The 16,649-nt window shown below is 33.7% G+C and overlaps 1 protein-coding gene across 2 annotated transcripts in view; it reads left to right on the top strand.

Annotated features, from left to right (window-relative positions):
- The window catches only part of Nachralpha4 (nicotinic acetylcholine receptor alpha4), a 168,119-nt gene that overhangs the window by 135,050 nt on the left and 16,420 nt on the right, over positions 1-16,649 (top strand). For both annotated transcript variants that reach the window (XM_077406027.1, XM_077406028.1), the window contains exon 8: positions 2,528-2,664. In XM_077406027.1, coding sequence (XP_077262153.1) covers positions 2,528-2,664 — 137 coding nt within the window. The remainder of the gene's footprint in view (positions 1-2,527; positions 2,665-16,649) is intronic.

Below are 16,649 nucleotides of genomic sequence, written 5' to 3'. Positions count from 1 at the left end.
GGTTTCGTAAAAGATCGCGGGACATACTCAAACAACGCACATATGATATTAAATTGAGTTTATTCTAAAAATTTTTTTCTCGCAAATAATATTAAAGCTACAGAGACGAAAAGTTTAATTAAACTGACAACTTTGAGCCAAGTGCAATCGTAACTTTTATAATTTAATTTAATTTGTTAAAATATTTAGCTTTATTTTTTCAAATCGTGATATATATATGCGAATTTTCCAGATATTAGTTGGAACCTGACGATCGATCACGCAAATGTCAGCGCATTTTTACATTTATTTCACTTTTCATCGTCTAAAATCTTTCATGGATTTTATTCAATCAATTTTTATTCCGAAAAAAAGTTACGTGATCACGGTTACAGTAAATTTGCGTAAAAAATCTCATTTTTTATTTTTTTAAGAGGAATATTACGTGTAACATGATCCCCGGATTTGCAGCAAATGTAGTTGAATTCAAATCCTTTGAAGCGATTTTTCAATTTCTTTTAAATTCTGATATATACATATAATATACAGAATTAAGATATTAAAGATATTTCTATATTTTATATATATATATATATATACCACTTTAAAATATTTAATATACATGTACTATAACCATTGCAATAACATCTAAATTTTTAGAATATTAGAAAAATGTAGCATGTAAATTTTTAATTACAATTTTCTTGTTTTGATTTTTGTATTAAAACCTAAGTATTTCTTATGGCGGGCATTTATCATCTAAATAGAAAAATTATTTTATTTTTTTTCTTATTATTACTACACTTTCTTTAAAAATTCGTTTAATATTAGAAAAATTACTACAGTTTGGAAAGTACATGTCTGACTTTTCAACTTCATACAAGTTGCACTTTAACCTATATAATGTCCGACATAAAAGAGTATAATAAAACCCCGGACGTGGAGACTGTTCCACGCAAGAAGACCCTTTTTTTCCCCCCTTTTTTAAGTAATCGTTAACCCAGTTAACTTCCGCAACGTGCCTGAGAAATTCTTCACGAAAAATTTTTAATGTTTCTTGTTTAGTTACGGTATATCCTACTATCTAATGCAATATTTGCTCGAAGCGCACTTGTTTTAGGAACAATTATACTTTTCAAACCAATCTCATTTCAAACAAACTTTGCAATTTGACATTTTTTAATCTTTTACACAGTTTCGATATTAGGTAACTCTAAAAACTCATAATAATTATAATTATAAATATAAGGTTATATTTAGCACTACAAAAGAATATAAAAAAGTATGTCAATACATATGACAATTAGGTCTTTAATTAGTGCATCACGTTTTAATTGAATTTGTATGTTTAATTTATGATATTAAATGTACTTGTTTATATGTTTTTTTTTAATATGCATTTGGTTCGTGTATGGACAAATAAATATATGTGATATGAATTAAACATATAAATTTAACTCAAAATGTAATAGTTTTTATATACGACATTTATTTATAATAATTTTTTTATTTAATTATTTTATTTAATTCCTCGAGAAAAATCTTATTTCTTAATATTGCTGTATGTGTATGTTACGATTCCATATTCGTATTAAATTAGATTCATTTATCAAGTGTTACAATGGTATAGGTAAAAACATTTCATTTTACTTTGCTCCTCGTTATTCCGTTGTACTTTTTCATTTTTATTTTTATCATACTTGGCAAAAGTATTACCGCTGCGAGACATGGCTGTACGTGCCCGATGTTCTTCGTTTACAAGTTTTATTAAAACAAATGGATCACGGGCACATATAAATTCTGTCAGCGAGCAACTTTCACCTCACGGGGCCGACCCGTTTATTCTTCTGGCTCTTGCTTCGTACATTCTTTACGCAGATCATAAATACGAATTTTCCACTCGAGTATCCGTGGCCCTTTATTATCCTGGCCCCTTCGAATAGGTGCGAATTTTGTTGCCTGTCAAGGGACATATTTTGAAGGAAAGGCAACATGTGTCTTTGAACTATCTTGTTCCTTGTTCCTTGTTCTTCATATTTCTCTTCGTCATAAAGTGACAGAAGTAGCAAAATAATCTTTTTTTATTCTTGTACTTCTGCACTTTTGTTCTGATATATTTGATAAAATATGAATTAAAAGATGATTGAGACTAATTCCCTTTCAACACAATTTTAAACAAAATATTGATTAAAGGTTAATTATTTACTAGATTAGATAGGAAAATATATGAAAAGAACGTTACATACCAATTTATTTATTCGATTTAGAACAAACCATATATACAAATCCATAAAATTTTAAATATAAAGTATAATTGTATAATTCTATAAAATTATAAATATATACGATTATAATATTATAGGATTACAAAATTCTACATCTTAATCGTACAAAGTAGTTCAATGGAAGATATATAAATGACTAGACATTTATAACTTCATCCTGTTACTATAATAAACGCAATCATTTCAAATAAAACAAACTTTTAATATATCACATTATTCCTTATATAATGAAACTTTTCTTAACAAATGTCTCGCAATTTCAGGTAACGCTCTCCATCTCGATTCTCATCAGTCTTCACGTGTTCTTTCTGCTGGTCGTCGAGATCATCCCGCCGACGTCGTTGGTTGTGCCGCTGCTTGGAAAGTACCTGATATTCGCCATGATACTCGTCTCGATAAGGTAAATGCTCCGACACGACGCGAAAGCGAAATAAGACGAAGAGCTTCACAGCGGAAAATTACGTTCGCGCGACACTTTTGCCAATTTAGCACAGCCGAGGAGAGAAAAATGCGTTTCTGATTGCGACAAACTAGACGGTGATATATACAGAAACAATTTTCAATAATTTCCGCACAATCGTATAGGAATTATTTCCCGCGTTGTTCCATTTTCGCTCGTATTATCGCATTTTCTTGTCGTGTTAGCGCGCTATCAACGTCATCGATTAACGCTTCAGCGGCGATTTACCCGTTTATGTTTACGACAGCAACGATTCCGTAGCAATTAATGTAACTTCGCGGAGGATTGTAAAGAGGCTATACGATGACACTTGTGTTTGTCAGCGAGAAACGAGGAAAAATAACGACAAAGATTGGACTCGCGCTCGTTCACCCTCGTAACGAACGTTGATTTCTGGTAACAACAACATTGTTCGCACAGCTGTTCTTTAAAACATTTCTCTTGTCACGCGAAACAGTTAAGTGTAAAACATGACTGTCCACTTCTGGGATATCTTTCGCTATGATAGAGAGCCAAATATTTTTTATCTAAAGAGTTACGTTCAAAGAGATTTAGCAGTAAATACGCGACAAAGATGAAAGATGCAAGACATGTGATTGTAATTAGATCTATACAATCCATCTTACGAATTCTATATCGATTTTGTTGCATCTGAATACATTTCTACAGTTTTTGGATTTCTATCCAATATATATTTCTTTCTATTTCTGGCAGGAAAAATTTATATAGGTCGTTTTTGTTTCTTGTTACCTAAGTTTTTCAATCAAAATTTTCTTTAGTCCTCCAGTTCACTGTTGTTTTACTTTTATTTGTCTCAATCACGCATACGGCACATCTGTGTGTGTTCAGTATATTAGTAGGGGTATCTCGAGGACTCGATTTACTCAGAAATGGGCGCAATGGAGCAAGTAACAAATAGCAAGCACGATTTACTTTCCGATCCCAAAACCGAGCACGTACGCATTTCTGATGACACGAAGGCACGATACCTATTAATGTGATTTTACCAGGAAATATTCGGCAAAAGAGAGAATTCCTTTCTATTAAATAAAACCGCGGAGAGGAAAGTAAATCCGAGAAGGGAAAGAAAAGGAGAAATGGTTAGAATTGTAATACTTCTCTTAAAATAGTTTTAAAGCACTTCTCCTAAAATTGGAACGAGGATCCGTAACGCATGATACGATTTAATTAATAAATCTTAAAAATTATTTTAATATTTGTTACTACATAATACTTGCGCGCAATTATGACTCAATTAAAACATTTAGATGAAGTTTATCTTGAGACACAATCTTAATTTCGTGCAATTCAATATAATTGATCCTTAATTATAAAATCAAATATGTATATGCATGTTAATAATTTTTCAAATTTTTTATTATATTTCTCTAAAAATAACTTATGATGAAGACGATTACTTTTTTTTTACATGAAAAATCTGACTTGAAAATCCAAAAAATAGATTTTTAAAATACTATAATTAAGATTTACAAAATACGACACTTTTATTATGACACTTTTGTATTCTGAAAGATATTATTATTGTCATATTAGATGATAATTTCCTTGTATTTTATCCTGATTTAATGAGATAGGTGTTTATGTCAGACGATTATTTTGTTTTTACTAAATTTGATATGATTATATCATAGTTATGAATATATATGAGTCTCGATATGTGAATATTTTTGCAATATTAAATTGAATATTTATTTTATTTCCAATTTTAATTTTTTTAAATATAATACGTCTGTATTATTTTAATTAATTATTTGTAAATGGAATAATTAACTGATACATATCAACCATTTAAATTATCATTAAAAGAAGGAAATAATTCTTATGCAACATTAAAAATTTATATTACTATTAGTAATATACATTTATACACATATATCGAGATCGAGGCAATTCTCTCATCAATTAGTATTCAAATAACATTTTTTCTTTATTTTAAAACACTCTTTTGATCGAACAGAGTCAACCATTATTTTACGCTTACAAGTCCACAAAACAAAGTGCGCAATATATGCAATAACAGTTCTCTTATCAAAATTGATTAAAAATACAAGAAATGGCATATTCCACAGTAATAATCTATAATCTAATAATTTTGTTGAATCTTTGGTTGGAACGAAACTGTGTAAATGTGTCGGTCAGCCTTGGTGTTGTTTTGTTAAGAAGAGAAGAGAGAGAGAGAGAGAAGAGAGAGAGAGAGAGAGAGCGCGCGACCTCGGTAGAGTCGGTAGTACCAATACCAAGGCTGCCGCGCACTGCATTGTTATTCGCGGATCGAGACGGCACGCAGGCAACGGCGCGTGTCGCTCCATATATCGTGGTATTATGTGTTGGTATCTGAACGTGATCATGTCAAGTACGAAGAGAACCCAAGGCAATTATTCCCTACGAACAATTAGCTCGACTATTAACCATCAGCATAATCAGTCAGCATCCGCGATTAATTGACTGTAAATTTCTCGTGACTAGTTTTATTAAAGCAAATATTTCGCACAATTTATTCGTTTCGCTTAAGATTTAAGAATTCAAGTTACAGCTGGGGATAGGAGTTATAATGATATTGTTTTATTGCGATATTTATATGCGGATGAGAAATAATAAAATTGTTTAATCATGCTTAAATTCGAACGTATTCGAGCTTAATTTGATTTTGCTGATTTGAAACATAATTTTTTTATTACTTTTGGATTAAAAGCGGCCGAATATACATATATCGAGCAGATTATAAAGCTTCGTTTCTTTTACAGTTTTTTTTTCGCGTTAATTTTGCGATCGCGTTTTGATGGAATTCCGTCGTAATGTAAAATACGTGATAAAGCGCGCGTCGCGTGCAAGTAATATCGGCAGTGTTGTACGAGCGCAAAACGAATGGAATCTGAGAAAGAGAAGGGACCTGGAAATCTGAAAATAATTACAACTTCTATCGTATATCGGTGAGTAATTATTATCTTTTATTAATGCAATTTTTAAGTATAACGAAATTACATTATATCGAATGTATATTGAAAATTCATTTGAAATGCGCGAAATTGAATATTCGACATACATTTATTTTACGTATAATACGATACTTCGTTAAGGAAGATTGGCTTGCACATATCCTTTGTCCAGGTTCAAACCCTGGCTGGGGTAATATTTTTTTGCAATAAAAATTTAAATTATTGAATTTAGAAATTACATCAACTGACCAAAACCTATGGTCGAAATTAATAATGTCTTGATGATGATCTGAAAATGCAATGTGCTGTGTGAATCCGACAAACCAAGTTGGCTCACAGTTTTTCAATGTTCATATCATAAGAGAGCAAATTATTTTATATTTTGTCTGTTACTTGCAAATTAATTATTTATAATTGTTTTTTTTTTAGACAATTATTTTTCTATATATATTGATTATTTTAAACAGCTATAATTTTTACTATATAACAACAAATGTCCTGACTGGCTGACTGGCTGATTGACTGATCAATTGACTGACTAACTGACTCATCAACGCCTAGACCAAACCCCTAAATTTAGAAACATGAAATTCGGGGTGTATGTTCCTTCCATGACGTAAACACTAGGGCACTAGAAGGGATTTTCAGAAATTCGACCTCGATTCCTCGAAAAGAGGTAAAATGCGTGTTCACGAATTCCTCAATATCTCTTAGGCCCGATGAGATATCATATCGACTTGGTTCTTAATTTAAAGTAATTACATACCGTAACTACTTTACGGAACACCATGAAGATATAATACATTAATAATTTTATTCGATTAACTTTTTATCATTAAAATTTTCCGTCAAATAGATTATAACGAATTTAATTTACAAGTCTATTTCTCAGACAATGAGATAAATGAAAAAAATAAGAAAAAACACAGAAAGAAATAATGAAACTATGAGAAGTAGAATGCTGATTTTTTTTTAAAACATAAAATTTTTACTTAAATCCCTTTATGGTGTTTCTGTCTTATGGACGAAGATTGAATGAAGATTGATGAAGATTGGAAAGAACAAGCTATATAAGAAAGAGATTGAAGAAACTATCTAAGACTGTCTAAGAGTAAGGAAAAATTATTAATTTAATTGCGATTATTATCTTCTATCCAAATATTTTTTAAAAATAGAATTTAAGGTGGCGATTATATGGCGTAGAAAGATATGCGCTGCTCTAATGAGCTGAAGATCCGAGTTTAAATCTGACCAAAAATCGTTCTTATTTGATCGCCACCTCTCCAAAGGGTTAATGGCAACCCACCGAGAGTGTATCTCTAAGAAACCAGAAAGGGAGGCCTCGAATTTGATAAAGGCCGAACTTCAAAAGGCCATGGCTAATCTTCAGCTGTAGAGCTATTGAAGAAGAAGAGAAATTTGATTAATTTCTCGAAAAAGGAAAAATGGAGCATTAAAATCTTTCGCAATAAATTCAGAATTTTTTACAGTATTTTAGATGTTTATTAGGATCAATTAATCGGCGAGGGGTAGGAGATTTTAATGCTCCAACGAAAACTCTGTTTTAAAGTTCGACAAAAAAAAATCGGCGCGCAGTTTAGTAGATTGAAAAAATTTGTGCAAATACATGAAAAATTTATTATTTCATATCTCTCGCTTTAATAACGGCATATTGCTCTTATTTGCCTTATGCAATAATATTGACATTAAATGAAATTGTAGCAAAATTTATACTACATGAATTTGAAATCGCGTCGCATTTAGCCGGTGGCATTTTTAGCCGAATTAAGTCGTCGTTAATGATTTTTCTCGCTCATCCGGCTTCTCGTTCCGGCTACGGGTACATCCCCATTTACGCTGACGACACTCTTTGCCAATCTGCTGCTAATAATCCACTTCAGTGCTCACTTAATTAATTTGAACTTCAACTTACTTTTCCTTCCTAAAAGAATGAAAGTTCTGCATACAAAAAAAGAAATCTCTCTGCGTTTATAAAAACTTTATTCAGTTAAAATGTCGCATTATATGAACAAATTGCCTGCAATTTTCAAAGATAATAAATTACATTTCCAATGTTTATATCTTTTTAAGATATTATTATTATAAAACGTAAAATATAATTGTTTATTTTTCGTAATTTTCTTTAGTCGTAAATGTGGCCATGTCGGTCAACAAATTTATATATAATAGGCGATTTTTTATCTAAATTTTGCGATTTGATTGAGAGTTAGGAATAATGCCTGGGAAATAATGTAACACGTATTTATATAACTTTATTCGAGAAACGCTAACTAAATTAATATTACTAATCAGCAATGCACATTAGTGTATAAAAGCATGTGATGAAATATTATTATAACAACAAATTCTAGTTACATTTTAAAAACGTTTTTTGTCCGCGGTATCAACGGCTATGCATTATTTCTCGTGTAAAGTCCATGATCATAGTTCTATTATCGGCCGACGAGATAATTAATTAATATCAAAAGTGAGATTCTCGACGAGTAACATATATTTACCAATTACAATGAAAATGCTACCTTTCTCTGTGTCTCTCCATTTTTCAGTATAATTTCCGGTACGTGAGAAACATTCGCTGAGTAAATATTTGTTTATCTATTTGTTATTTGTCAGGGATTAATTAATAAAATGAATAAAATTGTATAAGCGATACCATGTATACCACTGTATACCATTAATAGCATCGAACAGCGTTGTGTTCAATATGAAATTTTGCTCAATGCTTTCGTATATATTTTAATGCAATTTAATTCAATGCGAAGAGAGATATTTTTTAGTTAATTAAAAATTCATAATCTAGCGTAATATATATGATGTAATTAATAACGTATATTCAAAATTTTAAAATAATATTAACACATTATTAAAAATACTTAAAATATAAAGTAATTTATCATTAATACGATATTAACATGTATTACTCGGAATTTTACACGATAAATAATTTCTTACTTTTATGTATTTTATTATCGTAGCTTTGAAAAGGTATTTTTGTGTGCGTTCGTAATTTACGATAATAACTAAAATATCTTTTATATTGATAAAATTGCACTATACCAATTTATATATTCTGATCAACTTCTATTCTGAAGTTTTAAAATTAAGACGATCCTATATATATATATATATATATATATATATATATATATATATATATATATATAGTCGTTCGAGACACACGAAACTCTGAGCGCGACATTCTTGCCGAAAGCCAAACCATATAATCGCCCGCAGATTGAGCAAATATGAAACTAATCCCCAAACTTCTCAGATTGATAAGAGTTGATATTTATCTTCGATCCGCTACTAGAGAATTAATGATTTTAACGATAATTAAATTTGCGGAATGATTAATCGGATTCTTGCGTAATCAGAAAGTAGTACGAGTCAATGTTTAATGAAACTAATCCCCGAACTTCTCAGGTTGATAAAAGTTGATATTTATGTTCGATCCGCTGCTAGAGAATCAATGATTTTAACCATAATTAAATTTGCGGAATGATTAATCGGATTCTCGCGTAATCAGAAAGTAGTACGAGTCAACGTTTAACAGTACATTGCAGGTTTTATGTTCTTACGAAAGTATAATTCTGCCGGTAATTATCAAAGTGGTCTCTAAGTCGTAATTTGTTAGTAAAATAATTAAATCTCTTTTCACATATGTCTTTTTATGTTAATTAATATCTCTTTTATAATTTATAACAAACCATATTTAAAATGTTTAAAATGTTTATATTAACCGTTTCCTGGTTGTTGCACATAGATGACATTTTATTATAGCAACTACAGTGTCAAATTCATAGGGTTAAATTCATAGGGTTAAATTAAACTCAATTTTGAGTAATTTTTAACTATTCCATAGGTCGCAACTGCTCCTACTCAATATGTAATCTATTTAACTAAAACAATGTTAATTTGACTAAATCAATGAAGTTAAAATAATTCTATTTTATTTCAAACTAATAAATTTTGAAGCACATGATGGTGGTTAAAAATAACAAAATAAATCTAACTCATGGTATTGGTTTAAATTTTATCCTCTAACCTTTAACAGTGTATTAATTAACGCTTCTGAAAAAGCAGATAAATTGTACTTTATCAAAAACAAGACAACTTATGTGTAACTTGCAATTAAAAATTGACGAATTTCTAATTACTATGTACTAATTACTAATGACTAAGCTTGAAAGAAGGGGGCAAGTATAGAATGTATATAGCCGCACTTGACTTTTCTATAGCACTCGCGTTATCTCCGGATACTTGATATACCGGTCAGCCGGTCGTCGACATTTCGGCATCAATTTTAGAAGTGTGTGTGTATTCACACTCTTTTGAAATTACCTCGGGCGCACTAGCGTGCGCGCGATCCTTTTCAAAGGAACCTCGTTTCAATATTAATGGCAGCATTTGCCGGCTTCACGCCGCCGACATTTAACTAACGAGCCGGTTTCTCCACCTCGTCATTCTTGCGCGGCACCACGGCACACGATATGTTCCCCGGCTCTGCTTTTCCGAACTAACCAGGCCAAGAGACAGGATTAAAGAGCAAAATGATGAAAAACGAACTGTACCTGCGCTATGCAACGATAAATCAGTGTAATATTTTCTTTTTTAATTTTTTTTACATTAAAGGGTTTGTGTGTCTATAATCCGGTTCCATTAAACATTTCATTGCTTTTAAAACGATATATGCATGGAGAATATCCCAGAAAATCGAATATTGGAATCATCAGATTGGTTGGTTCATCGTAAGAAAAATTGAATGGATCAAATCGATAGTCCAATCAAATAAAATTAAATTCTCCAAAAACCAAGGAAATAAAACAGTTATTCATTCCATTGTTTTCGTCATTGTGCTTGAAGAATTTGTTCCATCGTTTCTTCACATCTCAGCATGCAGGATGAAAATTTAGCTCAATGTATTGCGTTCAGAAATACTGTTTAAATGTTCACTAACTCGAGTTTATCAAATTTTTGCGCTGAATATTACTGGCAAATTGCATTGTTTTCCACCGAGGTATTCGTGGTGGACGGAAGAGGACGATTTCGGGAAAGGCGGGAAATCACGGAACAGTAATGATGGAAGATCTAGCGGTTCTGCGGCGCGAGGACACGGCCTGGCAAAGAGCGGCAAAGCGCGACATTCACTTTATGGAGCGGAAAGAAAAAGGCGGTAGCGAGGTCTTCGGTAGTCGTTCTGGACTCGGTCCAAACTCGGCGCGGTCCGCCGCCGCCGCCGCCGTTACCAGGATTTTAAAGCCGACAACAAATTTTCGTAAACCGGAGCATAACGATTTCGTTGCTTTACTGCTCGCTCGCTCGTTATTAACGACCGACTACGTCTCACTACGTCGTTGCGTCAGTTGTCGCGATTTTTCTACGATGAAGAAATTACCGGATATCTTACCGACAAGCACTTTAGATTAATCGATTCAAGTCGCTTTTCACCCGACTGTGCGAGCACATTTCGGAAGATTAATTTCGTGTAAATCGCCAGAATCGCGAGACGAAAACATGATTTTGTACGCGGCAGATCCTTTCATCTCACATCGATTTAGTCCGCGTGTATAGAAAATTATCAGTAATATTATTCGCGCAGGAATCATTTATGAACTGTGATAATAATTACGCATATACCAATATTTAGAATTATTGCCTATATTTGTCAATTTGAAATATAAAGCAAATAATAGCAAAAATAATTTTATAGCGAATAATAATTAATATAAAATTTAATATACAAATGTAAAAATGAATTATAAACGTTTCGAATTTAAGATTTATTCCGTGTTTGTGTTCAATAACGAAACAATGCTTTTAAGCTAAAATCAACGCACAAACTGAATGTTACACCGAAGGGGATCTAAACCTTAAGACCGAAACGTTTGTAATTTGTTTTTATATATTTGTATATTAAATTTTATTTATTATTTGCTATAAAATCGGGTCTTATTTGCCTTGTGTTTTAAATTGATTGTAGGTACATCTATTAGAGAGCGTTTTTCTTGACCTATATTCGTGCTTTTACAAAAAGTTTATCCACATGCTCGGAAATTCTGAGCAGAGTTTGATTTATACGACGAAAAAGTTTCAGACAAGCTGTCTTGATTGAATTGCATTTATTTTTCACGGAGACGTATCAATCATTTAATACGGCATTTAGGTACCTCCTCCGTTGAGCTTCATAAACCGGAATCAGCGCGAGATGCAGTCGGGCAAAAGAAGAAAGAGAAAAAAAACGAAAGAAAAAAGAGGAAAAAGAAGGAGAAGAAGCACACTTCGGTGAAGAACGCAAAGCCGAGACTTCGCTATTGTCTGCAGCGATTGTGCCTCATATAAAGAACGCCCGCAATATCTGCACTTCCAACAAAAACTCGTTTCGCAGTCGTAAAGCGTGAAGTTTTGATGGAAGGGCAAAAAGGGCTTTCGCGACTTTCGCGACGTGACTTCGTTGGATATGTTTCCGCAAGCTGTCGCGATACATTCATCATCGCGAAGTTAAAAATCCCTTCCGCGATAGAAATTACCGAAAGGAGAAAATGCTCCTGTCATAAATATTGAATGTATATCGGAACATATCCGAAATCTAGCTTCGAAGTAAAATTTTTGCGAATGGAATATTGATTAAGACGCCACGGGCTTAAACTCTGTGCACTGTAACGATTATGATTAGCAGACGATCGCGTTTGACATCTTTAAAAAATTTGCGTTCAAACATCACGTTATTTGAATAATTAAATGGTTTCTCATAAAAATTTGAATAACATCAGCTATCCGGGCAACAACCGGATACCTGCGTAATCCTCTCCAAGCCGGAAATCAATGCCGCCACGTTTCGTCTAGATTGTCGAGAAACAGCGCACGAGGCGTTCCCTGAGTTCCCGATTTAATGCCAGGTCCGCTCAAAATATAGTTGCCTCCTTATTCCGGACAACTAAATTGGAAATTCCACATCCTGTAGATGTAAGGCGGAGGTAGTGCTGGCAGACTTCCGTTCGCCGACCGCGAACCTCGGCTGTTCCTGCGGGAACAGAATCCAATTTTAGCGTGGCGCGATTTCCGAATCGTGATACCGGCTTGCCTAAGTGCATCGATCGCGTCCATGCACCTGTGCTCAAAATCAGGACGACGATATACTTTGATATCACTTGTTACATTTCTTTAGCACTCCTTTACGAATTTATCATTCCTTCCAAAAACCGAATCTTAAAACGGGAATACTACATATATATTTTTTTTTATTCACAATGATAAGGTTAAGCAAATAATTATATAAAATTAACTGGCGTTAATTAAGTAAGTAAGACCCAAATTGATTACTCCAAATGTCATTATCTTCTTTCCAAAAAAGGGCAATTAAATTACCACATAGCAGATCTACGAAAGTTAATTTCACTCACCTCTTTATAATGCTGTGAATTCTACCATAAGAATAATCGAATATGTCCAATTCGCGCCCATCCGTTCTTCATAATCCTTTAAAAGCGGAAGCCAATCTCATCGTTAAATAACTTTACTTGGCGAATAAGGAATTACCCGGCGCGCGCGGCGGTTATCTGTCTTCGCTTATTCCCACGGAAAGCGTTGGAGCCATTTTTCGCCCGCGGGAATGATATACGAGAATTCTCGCGCAGAAGCCGAATAATAATCGAATTTAATTTGCACGGGGAAACCGGGAGATCGAGGAAAGGGGGACGGTAGGAAAAATGAGAGCGCGGTGTTAAACCCGGACGCGATGCGGCCGGAAAGACTGCGACCCCATATGGAGACCATAATTATCCGATCGGGTTTTAAGGTCGCTCGTAAAAGTCGGGCTTTCGCTTTACGATCTCATCTGGCCGTCTTACACGCGCGCGAATACTTTTCTGCATCTCGTTATGCATCGCAGCGTTATTTCTTACAGCCGATTGGCAGACGCCACTGGTGCCTTCGCGCGTGCCCATTCGAGCGAGTAATGCCTTCGGAAGCTATTCGCGTCAATTGACGAAACGAATTTTTCGAGCGCGAATCTCGTCATATTTTCTCTATAGCGAGCAAAGTAGAGACATCGAAAATTGACGCTCAAACGGCCCATATACGAGATGTCGAATTGTCACAAAACCATAAACGTGTAGCGTTGAAGTTTGGATTAATCTTTTTCTATAATAGCGAGTTCTTAAAATGTTTCTCGCAAAATTTTCAGAATTTTCTACATTTTTACGAAATCGTAAATTAGATGATTAAGTTAAATGTAAAATTACACGCATTCTGCAAAGTTATTAGTTCAAAACAGAATGTAACGTGCGTAATGTAATGTAACGTTCGTGACGGCTGCCATGTATTCGAGGAATTGTATTTTCTACCATACTAGTTTATTACGGAACTCGCAGTGAGCTTGATGCTAATAGCACCGGATATCTTCCGTTACCGTCAAGACAACGCCGCCGGAGCTACGAAGAAAGAGTGGCATAAATCCTTGGCGACACGCAATGCCATCAGGAGAGCTCTATTTGCTCTCCCGGATATCCATCAAAATCCCGTGCATTGGGGATCGTAATGCATGCGAGTTACATCAATGTGTCGAACTTGAAGGCCGCAAACGTCTGCATACAAAAATAAGATACGCTCTACAGGGTGTATCCAAAAAATCATCGATGGATCTTTAATAGAAAATAGTAATTCAGTCGATATCGAGACGTCAAATTATTTTTGTATTTAAAGCAAGAATTAAAAAATTTCGTGAATTAACAAAACTTTACTTTGCAGTTTTTGATGAACTTTAAATAAACTTGATTCAAATTTAAATGTTATACGATAAGAGTGAAAATAAACAAAGTTATAAAAAATTTATTTTTCTTAAATAATTTTTTTTATAGAATCAGTTGTTTATTTTAATTGATATAAAAATGATAAATATTTTTTAAAAAGCATATATAGCTATTTATTCTCGCCTTTTTATAATTTAAACAATTTATATAAATCTGAATTTAAATTTAAAAAATTCACACGCATAATCTAAACAAACCGATCTTAAAGTATTTTTATTTTACATATACTAGGCTCTTGAAATACTTTTACTTTAGAACACCTTGTATTCTCTCACGAGTCCGTCTAGTTCGCGAATAAATGAAAGATATTGCGAATACTGAGTTGGTGGAAGAAATCGAACTGAACTCTTTCGTCTGAACATCACTTTCGTTTCCTCATTCTCGTCAGGCAGGGAGATAGCTCGAGCTACTTTCGGTCTAAATTGCTACCCAAGCGAGTGAACAATTTTCCGTACGAAAGGTTGGAAAATAAAAACGAGCGGCGGAAACGCTACCTTTTTCAACACGTAACGGATTTATGGTCTAAAGGACTTTTTACCCGCGTCCCATTTTTAGAATCATTACATATCTATAGATAATATCTAATGCCCTACTTCAATTCGTGTTCACTGCTCCAAATAGCGCAGGATATTTGTCGATTTCACGGTTCGAAGGGAATGAAAATAAAGAGATGGTGTATAGATTATGAAAGTATATTTTATGTTAAAACTAAAATATAATAATTATTAAAAATTATAAGGCTCTCGTGATTAAATCGATTAAAGGAAAAGAGGCAGTAAGAGCCGGCGCGGTAAATAGGGCGCAAGTTATATATATTTTTCTTATCGTCAATACATAAAAAATAAAATAAAAAATTCGCGAACGTTTCGACCATTTTTTGTGGTCATCTTCAGCGCAATAAATTAAAAACGTGTAAAATTAAAAACTATATTGTAACGCGGTCATTGGGCTATTGTATACTCGCACGTTGCACGCCGGTGAAGGAAAAAGGAACGTGCAACGTGCGAGTATACAATAGCCCAATGACCGCGTTACAATATAGTTTTTAATTTTACACGTTTTTAATTTATTGCGCTGAAGATGACCACAAAAAATGGTCGAAACGTTCGCGAATTTTTTATTTTATTCTTTATGTATTGACGATAAGAAAAATATATATAACTTGCGCCCTATTTACCGCGCCGGCTCTTACTGCCTCTTTTCCTTTAATCGATTAAAATATAATACTCAAACTCAAATTTTTAGCAACACATTTTTTTCGTTAAGGTTTTTATTAATCTTAAATTTATTAATAAAATAATGGTGGTTTCATTCCTTCATGTATAATTATTAAAAATACATTAGAGCATTATTAATTTGATTTTAAATCTCTTTCTCTTTTTTTTTATTAATATATTGATATATATGCAATTTCACACATTATTGCACAAATATCGTAATGTTCGATGTTTACACTTTGCATTTAATTATGGGACCTCAATTATCTCACTTACCCCGTAGCGAGTAAACGCTTGGACCGTTTGCCAGATTTCGCTTTTCGGGGAAAACTTTCTGGCCGTTCGTCTCGCTATCGAGCAAGTTCATTGGAGCTCGGAACGAGTGATAGCGCCGAAAATCCGTGCGGGGAACATAGCTATAGAAGGGGGGGCTACAAATCCTTACGTGCACACTCGCTATCGAGGTTTATCTCGGATTGCGGTTGACTGGTACTACCCCTTCGCGTCCCCCGTCGCGCCGTTCAGGAGGACACGGCAATCCTTTCCGCGATAAGCGAAACTCGTAAGGGATGATCCCAACCGTGCTGCCTGGGAGAAACGTCACTGTATTCGTACAAAAGGTATGAGTCTTCCGAAACGCGCAGCTGCGCGCGCTGTACACGATATTGTACTTCGGCAACGTGTACGTGCTCCGACTTGTCAGGTGCCGCGCTGTGCCGTAATATGAAAACGAATAGGAGCGTGAAATAACCAAGGAAATAACTTAATACAATTTAAGCGATCATTGCGAGAACCATACGAGATAACTTTCCTGCGCGAATACTTTGGAGAAATCCTTTTATTCCTAAAAGAGATTTACACCGGATTTAAAAGTAATGGTCAGGAATACCTAGATTTATTTTATTTACAATAACTTTTGTGGC

The sequence above is a fragment of the Temnothorax americanus genome, unplaced genomic scaffold (genome assembly GCF_048541705.1).
Source record: "Temnothorax americanus isolate GAGA-0224 unplaced genomic scaffold, ASM4854170v1 Scaffold20, whole genome shotgun sequence".
NCBI classification, from domain to species: Eukaryota; Metazoa; Arthropoda; class Insecta; order Hymenoptera; family Formicidae; genus Temnothorax; species Temnothorax americanus.
This window is presented reverse-complemented; position numbering and strand designations above follow the sequence as displayed.